This window comes from Equus asinus, chromosome 6 (assembly GCF_041296235.1).
Source record: "Equus asinus isolate D_3611 breed Donkey chromosome 6, EquAss-T2T_v2, whole genome shotgun sequence".
Taxonomy (NCBI): domain Eukaryota; kingdom Metazoa; phylum Chordata; class Mammalia; order Perissodactyla; family Equidae; genus Equus; species Equus asinus.
Genome location: NC_091795.1, coordinates 53,827,167 through 53,849,600, shown reverse-complemented (window position 1 = coordinate 53,849,600; position 22,434 = coordinate 53,827,167). Strand labels below are relative to the sequence as shown.

General features: G+C 34.7%; 1 protein-coding gene across 11 annotated transcripts in view; it reads left to right on the top strand.

The window, feature by feature from the left end:
* VRK2 (VRK serine/threonine kinase 2) overlaps positions 1-22,434 on the top strand; it is a 94,964-nt gene that overhangs the window by 30,691 nt on the left and 41,839 nt on the right. For 7 of the 11 annotated variants that reach the window (XM_070512065.1, XM_070512070.1, XM_070512066.1 and 4 more), the window contains exons 6-7: positions 1,532-1,637; positions 2,850-2,942. In XM_070512065.1, coding sequence (XP_070368166.1) covers positions 1,532-1,637; positions 2,850-2,942 — 199 coding nt within the window. The remainder of the gene's footprint in view (positions 1-1,531; positions 1,638-2,849; positions 2,943-22,434) is intronic. The other 4 variants (XM_070512069.1, XM_070512074.1, XM_070512071.1 and 1 more) reach the window with 1 other exon arrangement.

Sequence of the window (22,434 nt, the reverse complement as noted above, 5' to 3'; positions counted from 1 at the left end):
TGCTATATTACAAATTACCCAAAATGTAGTGGCTTATAACAAACTAATATTTCTTAGTTTCCATGGGTCACTTATCTATAAATGGCTTACCTGGATGGTTCTAGCTCAGGACTTCTCATGAGGAGGTAGTCAGCTGTCTGTTGAGCTGCCGTCACATCAAGGTTCGACTAGGGAAGGACATGCTTTCAAGGTCACTCATGTGGCTATTTGCAGACCTAAGAAGATCTGCTTCTAAGTTCACTCGTGTGATTGTTGGCAGGTCCCACTTCCTCACCATGTAGGAGCCCATGGAGACATAGGCTGCCTGAGTATTAAACATGGCAGCTGGCTTCTGCTAGAGCAAGTAATTGAAAGACAGAGAAAGAGAGAAAGAGTGCACACACACACACACAAGAGCACGCATCCAAGAAGAAAGTCACAGTGTTTCTATAATCTAATCTTAGAAGTGATATCCCATCATTTCTGCTGTATTCTCTTTGTTAGAAGAAAGTCACTAAGTCCATCCAGCGTTTTTAATCTCCATCTCTTGAGGAGAGGCACAACAAAGAATTTGTAGAAATATTTGTTTAATCACCAAATATGGCTAGTCATCGCATATAAATAATAAATAGAGAAAAAATTCTTTTTTTTAGTTACCCATTTTGTCTCTTCAATAGCCTTTTAAGATAGATGATGTATTTTTTTCCCTTAAGTGAGAAAACAGGCTCTGAGATCAGTGCTTTGCTCAAATGTTTTTTAAATGCTATAAATAAAAACAAAATGAACAAACAATCTTGAAACAAAGTAAAGGGCTGGCAGTAGATGACTAAATGGCAGAGTAAATCATGGTGCATACATATCATGTAGTATTATGCAGCCCATTAAAGAAATAAGTTTGAGCTATACCAGTTGACTTGGCAGGATTTCAATGAGATACTATTGAAAAAAGTAAGATGCAGAAAAGTGCATATAAAAAGATCACATTTTTATAAAGCAAAGACAAGAATTCCTATATGTCTGTGTTCGTGTGTGTTTTACCTAGATGTAGAATAGGGGCTGAACTGGGTATTAAGTGAAGGGAAGAAAAGAAGGGGCGGAGGTGCCAAACAGAAAAAGAAAAGGAAGATGTGCATGTTAAAAACAGCATGTTTATAAATGTATAGAAAAAGTTAGTATGATTTTATAAGGTCAAGAAAAAATTTTCTGTATGGACAAATAATTTGTTCAAGGCCATGTGGCAAGAAGGTGATGTAGTCACAATGAGTTAAATTTGAGACTAATTTAGAAAGACTATTCTCTTTCCGTGATCTAAGACTGCACGAGTGGTTCAGCACAGCAGTCTCTCCTAGAAGACTACCTGCAAACTAAACACTGCGTAGTATCTTTCTGCAAAAGAACAGCAAGATTGTTAATGCACAGTCTTTCTCTAATGGTTCAGATTGCATCATTCTTCACTGTTAGGTTGGGGTGTTTTTCCTTCTTTCAAATTCATAAAGAGACAGTTTCAAGCGTTGCTCTCTTAAGATCTCTTTTTGACATTTCCTTCTTATAGTTACAGATTCATGGTAATGGAAAGACTAGGAATAGATTTGCAGAAGATCTCAGACCAGAATGGTACCTTTAAAAAGTCAACTGTCCTGCAGCTAGGTATCCGAATGGTAAGAAAGAATGACTTATTTCACATGCTCATTTTCAGATTATTTACTTGTTACAATATACAAATCGTTGCCCTTTGTGGAATTATCAGAGAATGAAGGATTATTGCCCTAGAAATGTCAGTTATTGAGAGTAGAGGCTATTTTAGTGAAATTGATAACAGTGGGCTCTGTAAGTGACAGAATGTGCTGTGTTTGGCACTACAAACTCAATTAGGTGTTGGTTCTACGGTCTGATTTTTTTTCCTCACAGCTTTGATGTACATATCAGAACAAGCTTGCATAGCTATAAGAGTAACCTCTCTTTTGTCGGTTATATTTGTAACAATGCAAACTATGACAAAATATATTATTTTCCATATTAAACATGTGATGGTATGGGTATGCTATAAAGTTTTTATTATGAATTTGGGATGGTGGCAGTAATTAGTATGGCAATGAATAATATTACTTTGCCAAATAAGAAGCAATGAAATCTTAATAGCACCCATGCACACATTTTGTTTATACCACATATTTGTCTTATCTTGTTTGTGTTCAGTTTGCCTAAACTCCATTTTATTTTTTCCATTTTAAATAGAATGAAACTACTCATACCAGGTTGGGATGTGGAAAATAGAGCTTATTAATTTTCCTCTTCATCCATTCATCCTTCTAGCAAGCCAGCAAATGTTAAATGAACACTAGGTGTAGGTAACGTGCGAGGCTCAAGGGTTTCAAAGATGAAGCTAAGGTGTTTTCTATTACTGTACAGCGGGAGAATGCCTTTCTCTGTGCTCATGGATGTGGTGTTTTGTTCTGGGGTCCCCAAAACTTGATTTATAAATTGCCTGGATGAGGAACTGCTGAGTGGGCTTCATGATTATTTCACTTTAGATGTCTGATTTTATTGTGTTTTTCCTCTTTGCACAGTGTGATTTGGCCACTGGGCTGTGAGAGGCCTAGGCATTATTGAATCTTGTTTTCTTTCCGTCAGAGTTTCAGTTATTCTTGCTATTTGAAGATCGTTTTATTAAACTTTTTCCCAGGATGAGTAACCACCTATCATCTGAATAGGTGATATTTTAGCATAGATAAATACATAATTGTGAAATACGTCACCCTGTCATTGTTCATATGAAAAAAATATGTTCTTCTATCTTGATAATATTCAAGTTGATCCTGAGTTCTAAACAGACATCAGCATAATGTTACATTATGTATTTCTTTTCACAGTTGGATGTACTGGAATATATACATGAAAATGAATATGTTCATGGTGACATAAAAGCAGCGAATCTACTTTTGGGTTACAAAAATCCAGATCGGGTAAATATAGTATTAAGCTTTTACTTTCAGTAAGGACCCTCACAGTACCATACTGAGACATTCAAAAAACAAACCGCTAACCCAAAGAGTTTGCAAATGAGGACTTAACATGATGAATGTTGTAATTTATCTTACCTTGCTTATCTAATTTAATGCACTGAATTAATAAGTAATTAGGATGAGAACCTGAGACTCAGAGGGGTTAAATAATTTGTTAATGGGCATATAGTTAAGAAGTGGCTGAGCAGGAAGTTGAACTTCTGAGCAAATGTAATGAACCATCAGAATCCAATGGGAGAAGGGATGGATTTATGCAGAGAAAAAAATAAAAAGCTGTCACATTAGGTCCTCCTCTGTTGGACAAACTAACTAAGTTTTAAACAAAGCAGTAGGTCCAGTAGAACTTATTATATGAAGGAAATATTCTGTATGTTACTGTCCAGTATGGTAGCCATTAGTCACATGTGGCTGTTAAGCACTTGAAATTGGGGTAGTAAAACAGCAATCACAGGGAGGCTGTGGAGCAGCAGGAACTCTCGTTCATTGCCACAGCTACTGTGGAAGACAGTTTGGCGGTTTCTTACAAAATTGAACATAATCTTAACGTATGATCTGGGAATTACACTCCTTAGTATTTACCCAAAGGAGTTAAAAACTTATATCCACACAAAAACCTACACACAGATGTTTAAAGCAGGTTTATTTGTAATTGCCAAAACGAAGGAACCAAGATGTCCTTTAATAAGTGAATGGATAAATAAATGGTGGTACATCCAGACAATGCAATATTACTCAACATTAAAAAGAAATGAGCAGTCAAGACATGAAAAGACATAGAGGAACCTTAAATGCATGTTACTAAGTGAAAATCTGTATAATTCCAACTATATGACATTTTGGAAAATGCAGAACTATGGAGACACTAAAAAGATGAGTGATTGCCAAGGGTTAGTGGGGAGGGAGGATGCATAGGCGGAGCACAGAGGATTTTTAGGAAAGTGAAATTATTCCGTATGATACTACAGTGGTGGAGTATACAAGAGTTCCCTTTTCTCCACATCCTTACCAACACTTGTTATCTCTCGTGTTTTTTATAATGGCCATCCTAACAGGTGATGTCTCATTGTGGTTTTGATCTTCTTTTCCCTGATGGTTAGTGATGTTGAGCACCTTTTCACACACCTGTTGCCCATTTGTGTATCTTCTTTGGAAAAATGTCTATTCAGATTCTTTGCCCATCTTTTAATTTGATTATTTGTTTTTTGCTAGTGAGTTGCATGAGTTCTTATTTTAGATATTTATCCCTAATTAGATATATGATTAGCCAATATTTTCTCCCATTCCTTAGGTTGCCTTTTCATTTTGTTGACGGTTTCCTTTGATGTGCAGAATCTTTTTAGTTTGATGTAGTCTTACTTGTTTATTTTTGTTTTTATTGCCTTTGTTTTCGGTGTCAATTGCAAAAATTTGTTGCCAAGACCTTGTTCATGGATTGGAAGAATCAATATTGTTAAAATATCCATTCTACCCAAAGCAATCTGCAGATTCAATGCAATCTCTATCAAAATCCCAATGGCTTTTGTTTTATAGAAATAGAAATAGAAACAACACTCCTAAAATTTGCATGGAACCACAAAAGACCTTGAATAGCCAAAGCAGACTCGAGAAAGAACAAAGCTGGTGGCATCATACTTCCTGATTGCAAACTATATTACAATGCTATAGTCATCAAAACAGTATGCTATTGGCATAAAAAGAGACACAGACCAATAGAACAGAATAGAGAGCCCAGAAATAAACCCACACATATATGATCAATTAATCTTTGACAAGAACGCCAAGAATATACAATGCCAAAAGGATAGTCTCTTTAGGAAACGGTGGTGGGAAAACTGGACAGCACATGTGAAAGAATGAAACTGGACTCTTACCTTACACCATACATAAAGATTAACTCAAAATGGATTGAAGGGGGCTGGCCCCATGGCCAAATGGTTAAGTTTGCATAGTCTGCTTCGGCAGCCTGGGGTTTGCTGGTTCGGATCCTGGGCAGAGACCTGTGCACTGCTCATTGAGCCATGCTGTGGCACCATCCCACAAAGAAGAACTAGAATGACCTACTATGAGGATATACAACTATGTGCTGGGGCTTTGGGGAGAAAAAAAAACAAGAGAAAGCTTGTCAGCAGTTGTTAGCTCAGGGCCAATCTTCCTCACCAAAAAAAAAAAAGACTGTTGAGCAGTGCTCCCAATTAAAAAAAAAATGGATTAAAGACTTAAATGTAAGACCTGAAGCCATAAGACTAAAAAAAAGCTTTGGGAAAAAGCTTGAATTTAATTAATTTAAATGTAAATAACCACATGTGGCTAGTAGCCACTGTATCAGACAGCAGAGATTTTAAAAGTTAAAAGATTGAGTCTATAAAAAATTTTTAAAAATGTAGTTGAATATTTAAGTGAACTGTACATGAGGAAAGAAATTTCTAGGTAAAAAAAAGAAATCTTAAAAAATATTGAGAAATTTCACATTTTAAGATGCTTATATATTAAAAAATTGAAAAAACGAAAGGCAAATGAGAAACTGGAAAGTGTATGTATGAGAAATATTTGAGGATATAAAGCAAGCTCTAACAGAATAAGAAAAATACTAAATCCTTTCTTAAAACAATGATTAAAAGAATGAGCAGATAGAATAGAGAAGAAATATAACTGTCTGAGAAATAGGTGAAAAAAAGTTCACTGTCCCTAAAAACTAAGGGATATGCAGAGCAAACAGTGAGGCAACATTTTTAGAGAACTTATCCCATTGGAAAAGTCTCAAATGATAATCTGGTGGTATTGAGGCTGCTGAGGGTGCAGTCAGGCACTTGTACAATGCCAGTGGGAATGTAAATTAAATGGGAGTAGGAGAAGAAATTAAGTTAATGGAAGGGCAATTTGGCAATATATATTAAAAGCCTTTAAAAGTCTGCATAGTTTTTATAAGGTTAGGTTTATTGAAGTATAATTTACAAACAGTAAAATTCACCCTTATAAATGTACGGTGTGATGTGTTTTGACACATGTATATCATATAACTGCCGCTACAATCAAGATACAGAGCATTTCTGTCATCCAAAAGTCCCCACATTCTCCTCTGCACTCTGCCCTTCTCTCACCCCCAGCGCCTGGCGATGACTTCTGCCCCTATGCTTTTGGCATTTTTAGGAATGTCACGTAAGTAGAGTTATAGGATATGTACTCTTTTATGTCTAGCTTCCTTCCCTTAGCATAGTGGTTTTGAGATGTATCCACGCTGTAGTTCTTTGGCAGTTCAGTGCTCTTTATGATAGGTGGTAAGCCATTGAAAATTACTGCAGTCTCTTATCTGTTTACCTGTTGGTGGATATTTGTCGTTTTTTCCACTTTTTGGCAATTAAGAATAAAGTTGCTATAAACATTCACATACAGGTGTGTTTTTTTTGAGGGAAAAGTATATATAACATAAAATTTATTGTTTTTAAGTGAACAGTTCAGTCGTGTTAATTTCATTCACAGTGTCATGCACCATCACCACTATCTATTGTCAAAACTTTTTCTATTACCCCAAATAGAAACTTGATACCCATTAAACGATAACTGCCTATTCCTCCTCCTTCCAGCCCCTGGTAACCACTATTCTCCTTTCTGTCTCTATGAATTTGCCTATTATAGGTACCTCATGTAAGTGGAATCATAGAATGTTTGTCCTTTTGTATCTGGCTTATTTCACTTAGCATAATGTGTTCAAGATTCATCCATATTGTAAGCCTGTATCAGAACTTTTTATGGCTAAATAACATTCCATTGTATGTGTATACCACATTTTATTTATCCATTCATCCATCGATGGACACTTGGATTGCTTCTACATTTTAGCTATTGTGAGGAATGCTGCTATAAACATTGGCAGACAAATATCTGTTAAAGTCCCTGCTTCCAGTTCCTTTGGGTATACACCTGGGATTGGAATTGCTGGATCATATGGTAATTCTATGTTTAGCTTTTGAAGAACCACCAAACTGTTTGCCATACTGGCTGCACCATTTTACATTCCCACCGGTAATGCACAATGGTTCCAGTGTCTCCACATCCTTGCCATTTGTTATTTTCCTTTTTTTTAATTACGTTTTTTTATTGTGGTCATAATAGTTTATAACATTGTGAAATTTCAGTTGTACATTATTATTTTTCCAACACCATGTAAATATGCTCCTTCACTCCTTGTGCCCACCCCCCACCCCCCACCCCCCACCCCCCTTCCCCCTGCTAACCACTAAACTGTTCTCTTTGTAAGTTTTTTTATCTTCCACAAATGAGTGAAATCGTATGGTGTTTGTCTTTCTCTTTCTGGCTTATTCTGCTTAACATAATACCCTCAAAGTCTATCCATGTGGTTGCAAGTGGGACAATTTTGTCTTTTTTATGGCTGAGTAGTATTCCATTGTGTGTGCATGTGTGTGTGTCTATTTATCTATTTATCTATTCATCAGTCAGTGGGCACTTGGGTTGCTTCCACATCTTGGCTATGGTGAATAATGCTGCAATGAACATAGGGGTGCATAAATCTCCTTGAATTGTTGATTTCAAGTTCTTTGGATAAATACCCAGGAGTGGAATAGCTGGATCATATGGTATTTCTGTTTTTAATTTTTTGAGAAATCTCCTTACTGTTTTCCATAGTGGCTGCAGCAGTTTGCATCCCCAGCAGCAGTGTATGAGGATTCCCTTTTCTCCACATCCTCTCCAACGTTTGTTATTTTTTGTCTTGGTGATTATAGCCATTCTAACAGGCATAAAGTGGTATTCTAAGTGTAGTTTTGCTTTGCATTTCTCTGATGATTAGTGATGTTGAGCATCTTTTCATGTGCCTATTGGCCATCTGTATATCTTCTTTAACATACAAGTTTTTGTCTAGGCATATGTTTTAACTTTTTCTGGGTAAATAAATAGCTGTGAAATTTCTGCATTATATGTAAGTGTATATTTAACTTTAAAAGAAACAGCTAAACTGTTTTCCAGAGTGATTGTACCATTATGCATTCTCACTAGCAATGTCTGATAATTGCAGTTGCTCCACATCTTGCCACCACTTGGTTTCATTAGTTTTTAAAATTTTAGCCATTATGGTAGATGTGTAGTCATATCTAGTAGTTTTAATTTGTGTCAGTTATCTCTAATGACGAAAGATATTGAGCATCTTTCCTGTGTTTATTTGCCACTCATTTATCTTCTTTGGTGAACTGAATGTACCCTTTTTTTTTTTTTTTTTGGGTGAGGAAGATTGGCTCTCAGCCAACATCTGTTACCAATCTTCCTCTTTTTGCTTGAGGAAGATTGTCCCTGAGCTAACATCTGTGCCAATCTTCCTCTCTTTTATATGTGGGACACCACCACAGCATGGCTTCATAAGTGGTGTGTAGGTCCTCGCCCTGGATCCAAACCCATGAACCCCAGGCCGCTGAAACAGAGAACGTGAATTTAGCCACTATGCCACCTGACTGCCCCCTGAACATACCCGTTTTTAAATCATGTTCTCTTCTTATTTTAAGAGAGCTTTATGTTTTGAGGATAAGAGCCCTTTGCCAGATATTTGTTTGCAGATATTTTCTGCATCTGTAGCTTATCTTTTTATTCTCTTATTGATGTATTTAAAAAAGCATACTTTTTAATTATGAGTTATGATGAAGTCCAATTTATGATTTTTTTCTTTATGATTTGTGCTGCTTCTGTCCTAAACCAGGATCACAAATGTTTCCTCATAAGTTTACTTCAAGAAGTTTTATAGAACTCTTATGGTTAGAGTCCTGCTGTATTTCAAGTTAATATTTGTATTTGGTGCATGATAAGGGTCAAGGTTCATTTTTTTTTTTTTTTTTGCATAAATACATGCAGTTGTTCCAACACTATATGTGTATGTGGAAGTGAATATCTTTTCCCCAGAGAGTTGCTTTGGCAACTTTGTCAAAATGAGTTGACCGTCTATGCGTGAGTCTGTTTCTGGATGCTCTCTTTTCAAATATCATACAGTCACTATCAAACTCTCTTGATTATTGTAGCTTCATAGCCTTAAAATTAGGGAGTGTGAGTCTTCCAACTTTGCTTTTTTTTCAAAATTGTTTTGGCTATTAGGGCTACTTTGCAATTCCATATATAATATTTTAGAATCAATTTGTCTATTTCTACCAAAAAACCTGCCAGGATTTTGATTGAGATTGTATTGAACTATAGATTAATTTGAGGTAATTAATATCTTAACAGTATTGAATCTTCTGAGTAGATGCCAAGCTAATTCACTGGGAAATGATCTTTTTAATACTCATTTTTGTTTTAATTTTTATTAACTTCAAAATATTTTCTAGCTACCAATGTGACTTGTTTTTTGGTGCTTGTTTATTTGGAAGTATGTTATTTAATTTCCAAATATTTGGAGGTTTTCAAATTTCTCTCTTCTGTTCATTCCTAATTTAATTCTGTTGTGGTCAGAAAACTTCTCTCTATGATTTCAATACCTTTAAGTTTATTGAGAATTATTTTATGCCTGAATATAAGGGCTAACTTGCTGAATATTTCATGAGCCCTTGAAAAGAATATGTATTCTCCTGTCTATTTTGGGGGTAGACTGTTTAATAAAAGTCTGGTATGTCTAGTTGGTTGAGTTGTTGAAATTTTCCACATCCCTATTGGGAAGGGTATGGAAACCTCCGATTTTAATTATAGATTTATCTCCCCCCCATCAGATTTGTTTATGTATATTGGAATTCTATTATTAGTATACATGTTTAGGATTTTTATTGTCTCCTTTATCATTATAAAATGTGAGTTTTTCTCTCTGGTAATATTTCTTATCTGGAAACCAGTTTGTCTGATGTTAATAAGGCCACACCACCTTTCTTTTAATTGGAATTTGGGTCGTATATCTTTTCCATCCTTTTACTTTTAATCTGTTTTTGTCTGTTCATTTAAGTTAAATTTCTTGGAGACAGAGTGTTCATTTTGAAGGTTGTTTTTAAGCTTTGTTAAGATAGGTCTATAGTAGCTTACACCCTATCGATAGTTTGTTCCTACTGCTATGCCGTGAAGTTCTGTGATTTCTCCTGAATCCCCTGTGAGGACCTGCCACTCGGGTTGGTCTGAACTCAAACAACTCCCACCTCTGTGTGAGCCCTGGAAATTGTTCTTCTCCCTGCTCTTCATCGGTGCTTTTTATCCTACAGATAAGACTCAAGGAGAGCCCTGTGCAGATTTTTCTGGAGCCTTTTTTTTTTTTCTATGTGGCTCCTTCCTCGTCTGAACTTGTCTCTGCAATTTCAGGCTGTTGGAGCCTCTCTGAACTCAGTCACCATCTTCTCAGCGGATTGCTGTGCTGCAGTTAGCATTTCCCTTCCTGTTCTTGAGTTTGGAATTGTCATCAGGCAGAAACCTGGGGCATCTGTGCGGCTCACCTAATCTTTTTACATTTTCTCAAGGATCTCAGTCTTGTGCTGCTTGTTTAATATCCAAAAACATTTCTATCTTTCATTTTATCCAGTTTCCCACATGCAGTGGAGTGTAAATCCAATCATTATACTTCCTCATTGCCAAAAGCAAAAAGGGCCAGTTTTAAATAATGGGTTTTTTTGGTGAATTTTCTGCTTATGTCTTTTGCATATTTTTCTATCATTTTTTTTTTTTTTGGTTTTTATTCCCTCAATTTTGAAGAGTTATTTAGATATGAATTATATTAGCCCTTCATCTATTATATATTTTTCAAATATTTTGTCTCAGTTTTCCTTTTGTCCTTTGATTATACTTGTGATGTTTTATTGCCATGTAGAAGGTGAATTTTTTTTTATTTTTAAAGTGGTTAAATTTATAAATCTTTTATTTCCTATGGATATTGGGTCATGGTTAATAACCTTGTTTTAAAGACAGGTTCTATATGCATTTTATTATATGGTTTCATTTTTACGTTTAAATCTCTTATTCATTTAGAGGTTATTCTTTTATATGACAGGAGGTGTGGACCCAATTTATCTTTTTCTAAGTGGTTTTCCAGTTTTTCCAACACTGTTTATTAAAAAAAAAAAATCCATGCTTCAGTGATATTAGATGCCACCTTTATCATATACTAAATTTCCATATGTACTTGAGTTTATGTCTGTGCTTTCTATTGAATCCTCTGGTTTGTCTGTCTGTCTATGCTTCATTGCCATACTAGTGCATTCATTTCTAAGGCTTTGTAATGTATTCTAATATCTGGTTAGGCTGCTAGTGCCTGGTAGATTTTCTTTTTCAATATTCTTCTAGCTATTCACCTTTTTCTATCTTCTTTTGTCTAGCTTCCTTTAAAAAGATACTTGTTGGCATTTTCATTGGAATTTTGCCAGATCTTTGAATTAATTTGGGGAAGACCTGACATCTTTGTGATGCAGAGATGTTCTATCCAACAACAAGGAATGCTTTTGTATTTCATCAGTTTTACATTTGTATATTCTGGAGTGTTTTAAAGCTTTTCTCATATTAGTTTTGCACATTTCTTGTTATGCTTATTCCTAAATACTAAATCATTTTTGTTGGTATTATCAGTGCCGGTTTACTCTACAATTTTATGTTCTAAGTGATTATTGTTTGTGTATGTGAAAGTTGTTGATTTCTATGCATTTATTTTTTTTAGATAAGGAAAGGCCTAATTGTGGCAGTCCTGTTTTTTGTGTTTTTTTTGAGGAAGATTAGCCCTAAGCTAACATCTACCACCAATCCTCCTCTTTTTGCTGAGGAAGACTGGCCCTGAGCTAACACCCGTGCCCATCTTCCTCTACTTTAGATGTGGGACAACTATGACAGCATGGCTTGCCAAGTGGTGCCATGTCTGCACCTGGGATCTGAACCAGTGAACCCCGGGCCGCCAAAGCGAAACCTGTGAACTTGACCGCTGCACCACCGGGCCAGCCCTATGCGTTTATTTTATATCCTGTTAATTTACTAAACTTGTTTGAGGTAGTTTTAGTAATGATTCTATAGAGTTTTCGTAGGAAACTGTCATATCATATGCAAATAGTAATAGTTTTCCTTTTTCAGTCCTTATATTTCAGATTGTCTAATTGCACTGTCTAGTACATCTAGTAGGTAGTAAATCTGGTGAAGGTAATGATCATCCTTGGCTCTTCCTGATCTTAGCGGAAACGACTGAAGTATTACTCTGTTAAATGTGATGTTAGCTTTAGGACTAAGGTGTGTCTACATATGTGTGAATATGTGTGTGTGTGTGTTGGTGTGTGTGTCTTTATAGACATATTAAAGAAATAACCACCAATTCCCATATTCTTGATTAGATTTTTTGTTTTTATGGGATGGGTATTGATTTTGGTCAAAGGCTTATTTAGCATGTATAGAAATAATCATATATTTTTCTCAGATCTATTAATATATTTTAATATATTGCTGTGCCTTTAATATAGAACCAACCTTACTTTCCAGGAATAAAACCCACTTTGTTGTGATATATTATTTACTTAATATGATGTTGAAGTGTGTTCACTAATATTTTATGTAGTGTTTTCATTTTGGTATTTATAAGTGATATTGGTTTGTAATTTTCTATTTTTGTACTATTTTGATCAGTTTAGGGTTCATCATTCTACTTGCTTCATGAAAAGAATTTGGAGATTTTACTTCATTTTCTATGCTCCAGAATATTTCTATTATATTGGAACCATTTAGTTTTTGAATGTGAAACCATCTGGTTCTGTTGCTATTCTGTGAGTTAGTTCCTTGTAACTCTTTATTTTTTCCTATGGAAATTAGCTGTTTAAGCTCTTTATCTCTAATTAGGTCAGTTTTAGCTGTTATCCATTTTGTCTAATTTTTCAAATTTATCTGTATGGTGATCTGCATTGTAATCTCATGACTTTTACATTTCTTCTACTTCAATGGTTGTTTCCTTTGACTTATTTTTTATTTTATTTTTGTTTTCTTTCTTATTTCTCTCTTGATGAAGATAGCTAGTAGTTTGCCCATTTTTATCAACTCTTCAACAAACTTGGATTTTTATTAAGGAGATGTGTTGTTTTTCTCTTTTCTATCTCATTAATTTCTGATTTTGCCTTTATTATGTCTTTACTTCTGCTCTTTTAATTTTATCTTTCTGTTCTTTTTCTTGGTCTTCAATTTGGGATCTATTTCATTTATTTTTTAAATTAAAAAAATATTTTATTGGGGTCATATTCGCTTACAACATTGTGTAAATTTCAGGTGTACATCACTATATTTCAGTTTCTGTATAGACTGCATCATATTCACCACCAAGAGTCCAGTTTTTATCTGTCAGCATACATATGTGCCCCTTTACCCCATTTGCATTCCCTGAATCCTCTCCTCTGGTAACCACTAATCTATTCTCCTCATCTATGTATTTGTTTGTTTATTTTCCACATATGGGTGAAATCGTGTGATATTTGTCTTTCTCTCTCTGACATTCCAGCATAATGCCCTCAAGGTCCATCCATGTCATCACAAATGGCACAATTTTGTCTTCCTGTTATGACGGAGTAGTATTCGGTGTATGTACACCGCATGTACTTATCCACTCATCTGTTGATGGGCACTTGGTTGCTTCCACGTCTTGGCTGTTCTGAATGATGCTGCAGGGAACATAGGGGTGCATGTATCTTTTCGAATTATTGATTTCATGTTCTTTGGATAAATATGCAGTAGTGCAATAGCTGGATCATAGGGTATTTCTATTTTTAATTTTTTGAGAAATCTCCATACTGTTTTCCATGGTGGCTGCACCAGTTTGCACTCCCACCAGCAGTGTACGAGGGCTCCCTTTTCTTCACATCCTCTCCAACACTTGTTATTTCTTGCCTTGTTAATTATAGCTGTTCTGACTGTGTGAGGTGATATCTATTCTAGTTTTGATTTGCATTTCCCTAATAATTAGTGATGTTGAACATTTTTTCATGTGACTGTTAGCCATCTTTATATCTTCTTTGGAAAAATGTCTGTTTATATCCTCTGCTTAGTTTTTGATCACGTTGTTCATTTTTTTGTAGTTGAGTTGTATGAGTTCTTTATATATTTTGGAAATTAACCCCTTGTTGGATATATGATTTGCAAATATTTTCTCCTAGTTGGTGGGTTGTCTTTCAGTTTTGTTGTTAGTTTCCTTTGCCTTGCAGAAGCTTTTTAGTCTGATATAGTCCCATTTATTTATTTTTCCTTTTATTTCCCTTGCCTGAGCAGACATGGTACTCAAAAAGATACTGCTATGACCCTTGTCAGAATGTACTGTCTTTAATCCATTTTGAGTTAATTTTTGTGTATGGTGTAAGATAATGGTCTACTTTCATTCTTTTGCACTTGGCTGTCCAGTTTTCCCAGCACCATTTACTACTTCTGTAAGTGTTTAACAGCATGATTTTTCCTCTGGTCACTGCTTTGTATTGTACCTCGTGAATTTTGAAATGCTATGTTTTTATTTTTAATTTTTAGAATGTTTGTAGTTCGCCTTCACCAAAAAGTATTGAGATAGAAAGTTTTTAAATTTTCTTTTTTTTTCATTTTTACAATTTTTTATTTAGATATTTTAGACTTACAGAAAATTTGCAAAGTAGTACTGAGAGTACCCAGGATGCCCTTCACCCATCTTACCCTTATCTAACCACAGAACCATTATCAAAGGTAAGAAATTAAAATTGGCACAATACTGTTAACTAGAGACTTTAGTCAGATTTCGCCAATTTTCCATAAATGCCCTTCGTCTGTTTGAGGATCCAATCCAGGATCTCACATTGCATTTAGTTGTCACGTCTTCTTTGTATCCTCTAATCTGTGACAATTGGTCAGCCTTTTCTGATTTTTTATGACCTTTAATTTGGGTTTGTCTGATGTTTTCTCATTATTGGATTGAGGTTCCACAGTATGGGGAAGGATAACACAATGGTGCTCTGTACCTGTCAGGGGTAGATCATATCAGTAGATATTCTGGGTAAAATTAACTTTGATTGCTTACACAAGGTAGTGCCTGCCAAGTTTCTTCACTGTAAAATTACTGTTTTTCCATTGGTAATTAATAGATATTTGGGACTTGTGACAAGATGGTCAGGGTATTGTTTATAATAATTTTACTCTTTAGCATGCACTGAAGCTTTTACTGTAACTTAGAAGATGAGCAATTTTTGTCAGTCTGTTTGCTTGAGAAAAAGATAGTCTGTGTTTTCATAGTGTAAAGTTTAATATCTGTAAAAGATCTACCTATGTTATTTATCTCATCTATATCTTTACTTAGTTTTGGTCCACTTAATCTATTTTATATCAACAGTGGTATTTAAAAGGCTTCCACTGATAGTGTTTTTCTGTCCATCTCCTTGATTCTCCTGAGTTTCTCTTTTATAAACATCATTGCAGGCTATTTGGTAAATATCGATTACTTATATTTACTTATATGTAAATATATATATTTGTTTCTTTTTTATGTTTTATATTTTCTTTGATCTTATATTTGTTAAGGTTTTTTAGGGGGAGTGACTATTTATAAAATTTTATATTTTTGTTGTAGTGATTACCTTAGTAATTAGACCTTTTAAAGATGCTTTTAGCCCACTTCTCCTGTATTTAACCTTTTCCTACTACTATGATATCCTTCTGTGATATTTTTTGACCTCCATCTACTATTTATTCCTTGTGAATGAGCTTATTTTACTTTTCTGTTTCCCTTACTGTTGTCGTCTCATCTTTTTAGTTGCATCATTTTACTTGGTCAGAACGCAGTACATCACTTGTATATTCTTCATTTATCTCCAGCCTTGTTTTAGTTTTAGATATAATTAAATATATTAATAATGCTCACCCTTCTGTCCTTTTTGCCAAAGTTACCCACTCATTTTTTGATTGGATGAAACTAACCTCCTAGTAGATTGCTCAAGAAGTGCCCATGGGCACAGCGTTCCCTTGCATGTATAAAACTTTTTCAGTATCGTTGATGCTTGAGAGATAGCTTGGATGGATTTAAAATATTTAGTTCACATTTTCTTTCCTTGAATTTCTTGAAAATGCTCATCTATTGTTGCCTCGTTTTGCATGTTACTTTTAAGAAGTCTGCTGCTGGTTTAATTCTCTTACCATCGTATGTTATTTGTCCTTTTTGCCTCACTGTATTTAGGATTTTTTTCTTTATTAATAATATGTATTCAGGGTATATTTTAGGGTAGATCATCATGTATCAGTTTTCCCAGATATCTGGTAGGCCCTTTTGATATATAGATTAGGCCTTTTATTTCCAGAAAGTTTTCTTGGATTATAGTTTTAAATGTCAGTTCTCCCTTCATGTATTTTTTTGAATTAAAACTATGGAGAACAGAACTTTAGCTGTAAGCTATTTAATGAAGAGAAAAAATAAGTGGTAAAAAGATTCAAAATTAGAGAAGGAAGATACTATTCAATGATTTGGCAGAGAAAAAGGCAAGAAAAGTTGACTTTTATACAGCCTTTGTAAAGGCAGTAGAGTTGTAAGGATTGAGGTAAAATTGGGAAGTAGAATCAAAGAGATATTAGAGAAGAACAATGGCCATCTTAGTTAAGGTAGAATGGGAAGTGTCCTGATAGGAATAATAGTCAAAGTAATGCCCTGCATAGACAGTTGGGGATACGTTTGATGTTCTGGGGCATTTTCATTTTCTTTTTTTTGTTTTTAATGTCCCCAACTACTATTCGTACTGGGATTGAACAATGTTTTTCTCTTAAAATCAGTCAGATAGCCTCAGAGAGTCTGAATGGCCCATTGTAGATTATTTTGATGCTTCTTGTCTTTTTCCCTATATCTTAATTGCATTTTTCCCATTTATTGATGACTCATCTGATCCTCTCCAAATTTGGAATTTTGAAGACTCTTAAAGTGTACACATTTACCTTCTTGCTTTCTTCATCTTCAGCATTTTTTGTTGAAAGAAAAATATTTCAACTTCATCTGTGGAAAAATCTCATTAAAAAAAATTGAGATTTCTTATGTACTTCTTTACATCATCCTCAATTTAATAAGGTTTTTTTAAAAATCTGCATTTTAGATAAAAGTCTAAAGAAAATGCTTCATTGATAGTTTTCAGTAGAAGAAGAGTAAATCAAGTGTATTGGTTTGGTTAAAAAACTCTTTAAATTAAAAATTAAATTATATTAAGAAACAACTACATGCAGAAGGGGTACATCTTCAGTAAAGGCAGTATAAATCAATTTCAACTAATATTTCAAACATTTACTGTGTACTAGGCATTATGTTGCATTCTTTACATAATGTTTCTAAATTTATGCTTTTCTGATAGGTAAGTAGATATCATCCATTTAGATTGGAATACCTTGGAATATAAAATGGTGTCACACAGTTGATTACTGGAAAGTTAGGCTTATAGGTGCTATACAGTATTTGGAAAATGAATATGCCTTTCTGATGTCCTTACTTATAATGGCATTACCAGAAATGATATCAAATGGTGGTTTTGCTGTTGAGTACTATCCATTTGGCTGTATCTCCCAGTGTCACTAGTGAAGAAAGTTGAAGCAATTTAACTAAAATCAGGGCTTGTACACCTCTTTTTATTTCAGTGGTGCAGATGCTCTCCTCACTATGGAAGGCCACCCCTTGTTCCTCAGAAGCACGTTGTTTTTTCATGCACCAGCTTATATTCCTGCTCTTACATGAAGCCTTTCTTGATGGTTCTGGTCTATTCTGATCTTCTCTTTCTCTGATTTCTTTTAGCTTCTAATGTGTATTTTAAACACATGAGCACTCAAGTCTCACTTGTCTTGTGTTGTCTTATGTTCTGAACTAGAAGGAACTCCTTGAGGCTTATAGGTAGGCATAGTTCTCTTCTTTCTTTTGTGTTCCTTGCAGCCCCTAGGTTAGTGTTTCTTTTGTAGTAACCTTTCAGGAAATACTTTATTGACTCCTCAGGATGTGGGGCCAGTCTTGATGCAATACCTGTCATCTCACCTAGTGCCCAGAGTACCTAGATAGTTCAGCTCCTTGACCCCACCTATGTTCCATGTATTTCTACCCCAAAGCTGCCTGCTGAGTCAAAGAGGGAGGCCCTCGAAAGTAGAGAACAGTTCCTCATGTCAACATCTGGAGTAATAAGTATGACTTAGGAAACCTGTGATTTTTAAAAACACTTATTTGACTACGGAGAGTTGTGCTGGACTGAAAGTCAGGAGACTAGGTTGCAGTTCCAGCTCTGCTATTCAGCAGAATTGCAACCTTCAGCAAATGATTTAACCTGTGCGGATTTTGGTTTTCTAGTCCAGAAGATGTAGACTTTGACTAAGTGATCTCAAAAGTTCCTTCTAGCTCTAGAATTCTGTGATTCTCTGCAAACGGGTTTTCCAAGTACTTAATGCTCATTGCGGAAGGTAGTGTTTCTTACCATATTTCCAAAGTATCTTAGCAATTGTTGCATAGCTAAGGAAGTTAAAAAGTTTAAATTTAGAAAAAATTTAATGATCTTGGAACAGGAATTGTAGTACCTGACCTGTATCTGGTGGCAAAATATTCATTTGCAGATTCCCTAGGATATCCACAGGGTAAGGTCATAAGCCTTATTAAAGCTGCTTGTTCACTGCTTGCTAGAGGGAATTCTAACATAATCCATTTATCAATCACAGTTACTTGAATTTTGCATGGTATGTGCACATCATATGGTTACCATTTAGAGGTAGCATTTCCTTTGTCAACATATATAAAATTTAGTCCTAGGACATACCTCTGTATTTCATTATCTCCAGAGTAGTGTTATATTTCTTAGCTTGATGATACCATAATATTACTAGATGGTACAGCTGCTAATGCTACTTTAAAGTATTTTGATATCATGTGGATAGTGTTATACTGTAAATTAAATAACATGTTGGTCTTCATAGTCACTTATAACATGAAGTAATATGCATGTTATTTTCTTTCTTCCTAGTGAGATTCACTGTATATTTTTAGTTAAGCAAAGGAACTTTGAAATTTGTTCCCATGATTTTAGTTATTTGAACTTTTAAAATTTTATGTTTTATATTAGTAGAATTATTTTCAAAATAAACACTTTCACTGAATTTTTTTGTCTCTATAATTATTTATCATATGGATTTTTTTTGAGATTTAATAGCTTCCATGTATCTTGTATTCATAGATCAGTTTGACAAACTTACTATTTTGGGATTCTTTCGTTGTGATTTGTCAAATAAAAATAAAGTCAGCTCCAAATTTTATTTACATCTAACGTTCTGTAATGTGTTACTACTACTGTGTTTTACTATACTTCAGTTTATTATATTACTTTAAATTTGTTTAAGTAATCAAATGTATTTTTAGCTGTGTTATCTGATACTTAATAGAGTTCCTATTATCAAAATTTATTCTTAACATGTCTACACTAAGATGATTGATTTTAAATCAGATTAGATCCATATACAATGAAAAAATTCTTATTTCAAAATACTATGCAAATAACAGCAATATGAATATGGACTACCAGAGTTTTATTATTATTGGTGGTGATCAGTGGAAAATATTGAAAAGAGCATAATCATGATAATTTAGAAGCCGTGGTCTTCATATTTAAAATTAATATTTTGTGAAGCTTCTTTCCCAGTGCTGAGACTGAGACAAGTAAGAACTTAAGTACATACTTTTCCTCTAGGAGCTTATAGTGTTTTTAACCTTTTACTTTGAAAAATTTCAAACATACTGAATAATAGAGAACTCCATATACCCATCACTTTGATTTAAAAATAAACATTTTGAAAATTTTTCAAATTTATTTTTTGGTTGGAAAGTTTTAAAATAAATTATAGAAATCATGACATTTTACCTCTAAATACTTAAGTACCTATGTATTTCCGAAAAACAAGGACAATTCACCATATTGTCACAATGCCATTACCTCACTTAACAAAATTAACATCATTCCTTAATATCAGGTACAGTTTATTTTTTCTACTTTCTTTCTTCTTTATCCTAAAATTCATGAGGAAATGGGAATACACACAAGTTTTAGTTGAATTATACTGAAGCTCTCTTTTCCTTTTTTTCTTTTTTTAAAATTACTTATTGCAGTAGACTTCTCTGCCATAGCTTCGCTTTCTGTAAATTGAGTAACCTAGATCATCTTTGGCCTCTTTTAGTTCTCATAGCCTCTGACTTCCTGGATAGAACTGGTTGTTAGCTACAAATATGACTTAGGAAACTACTGTGTACAGAACCAGGTGAGCACGATTTCTTTCAGTTAAATATCCATAAGGAGAGTAAGTTTCTAGTCTTGTAACTAGGAAAACAAGGGTTGTGTTTTATTCACTGATGTGTATCCAGCAGCTGGCACAGAGAGTGGCAGATAATAAGTACTCAATAAATAACTGATGAGTGAAGAATGAGTCATTGAATAGGTTAGTGCATAAACAAATTGATTAATTAGTCATTCAATGTTCAGGAGTAACAGGTAAAGCCAGCCAAGTAGAGCTGGACATAGTTTAGCCAAGTACGGCAACTGAGCCCTTTGCACATTTCTTAAATTCCTCTTGGGGGAAATCTAACCACTGTGACAAGAGATCTTTACTACTTAATGTAGCCATTATGAGTGTTTTCTTATAGATAGAGCTCTGTCAGCATATTTGCAAAGAAACTGAGAATGGAGACTTCTAGGGGTTGAATCCCATCACCTCAGAAGATGTTGAAGTCCCCACCCCTGGTATCTGTGAATGTGACCTTATTTGGAAATAGGGTCTTTTGAGTTGAGATGACGCCATTAGGGAAGGCCCTAATACAATATGGTTGTTATTCTTATAAAAGGGGAAGCTTGGACATAGAGACAGACATGCATAGAGGAAAGATGATGTGAAGAGACAGGGAGAATGCTTTCTACAAGCCAAAGAACAGATTGCTAGAAGCTAGGAGAGAGGCATGGTACAGATTCTGCTTCACAGCCCTCACAGGGAACCAACCCAGCCAACACCTTGATTTCAGACTTCTAGCCTCCAAACTATCAGACAATAAATTTCTATTGTTTAAGCCATCTAGTTTGTGGTACCTTGTTATAGCAGCCCTGTAAAACTATTACAGGGACCTAGACATAAATCATTGGATGGAGGTTGAGATGTAAATTTTCCAAATAATTTTAATAAAAATCTCAGGATAATGTTCTGTCCCATGTAAGTTGCTAACATGTTAGCATGAATACCGATGTATTTTGGCCATATGTGTGCTTTGGGCACCAGGATAGAGAAAGAAAAAGGAAAGGGGGAAAAGTAAGAATAGAAGGCAGAAAGACACATCCTCTTTTATTTTGCCTTGTGCCACTCCAGGCGGGACCAAACCAGTTAGTGTTTCTAACATGGCTTATTCTTACACATGGAATCTCCAAGCAGTTAGTTCTTGAACACATGTGGTGGGATCTCCACTTCATAATACACTCTACCTGTTTATTCTGGAGCTAATTGTCATTGTTCAGGACCAGAAAGAAACCAATGAACAGAGGAGTGTTTACCTTCTCTTAATCCTAGGCAAAAGGTTTGATAGAAGAAGATGGCAACTATTTGCATAACTTTCAGTTGTGTTAGGGATTCAGTGTCGAATAGTTAAGAGGATGGGCTCTGGAATCAGACTCCCTGGCTCTGAGTTCTGACCCTCTCTCTTGTTAACTCTGTGTTCTTAGCTATATTAGTTTACCTTTTTATGCTTCCATTTCTACTAATAAAAATAAGGATAATAGTACCTCTCTCAAAGAGGTATTGTAAGGATCAAATGATTTAAACATGTGAAAGGCTTAGACCAATATCAGGAACATAGTGAGCACTCAGTAAGTAACAGCTAGAAAATATTATTTTTTATTGTAGTCATGCTTATGACAAAAGGACACCTTATCTTATTTTGCTTCTCAAGAATTGTTTAGATTTATTTTAAAAGACATATGGTGTTCTGGTTAGATGTTAAGAAAATGGTAATGAATTGGATTTAATATGTGTAGTTCCCCCCAGGTGTGTAGTTTGATATAGACATCCCTCAGGTGGTAGGGAGTAGAACATTCAGTATCTGTTTTCTGTATGAGGGAAAGAGATTTCACATTTTATAAATGTATATGCTCTGTAAGTAGAAGATGGTCCACTTAACAAATCACCTATCCTCAAGAATATTTAGTTCCCAAGAGAGTTAATGTTGTTGAAAAATTAGTATTTGACTGTATATAATCAATATAAGTTTATTGAGTGCCTACTGAGTCCCACTACTCATATTATTTCTATTTCTGAAGACCAGATGTATACATGACCAAAGAACTATTTATGACCAAAATATTTGAGCATCCTAATTAACAAAGGGCTATATATAGGTGTTTTGTTTCCCAGTTAGTATGGGAAAATGTCATTTCTGAATTCTGAATCAACTCATTGACCTCTATAAATTGGATGAATTAAGAAGTACCCCTGTTGAGGGGCTGTTAAAAAACTGGAACCCTAAGGGGGTGTGCAT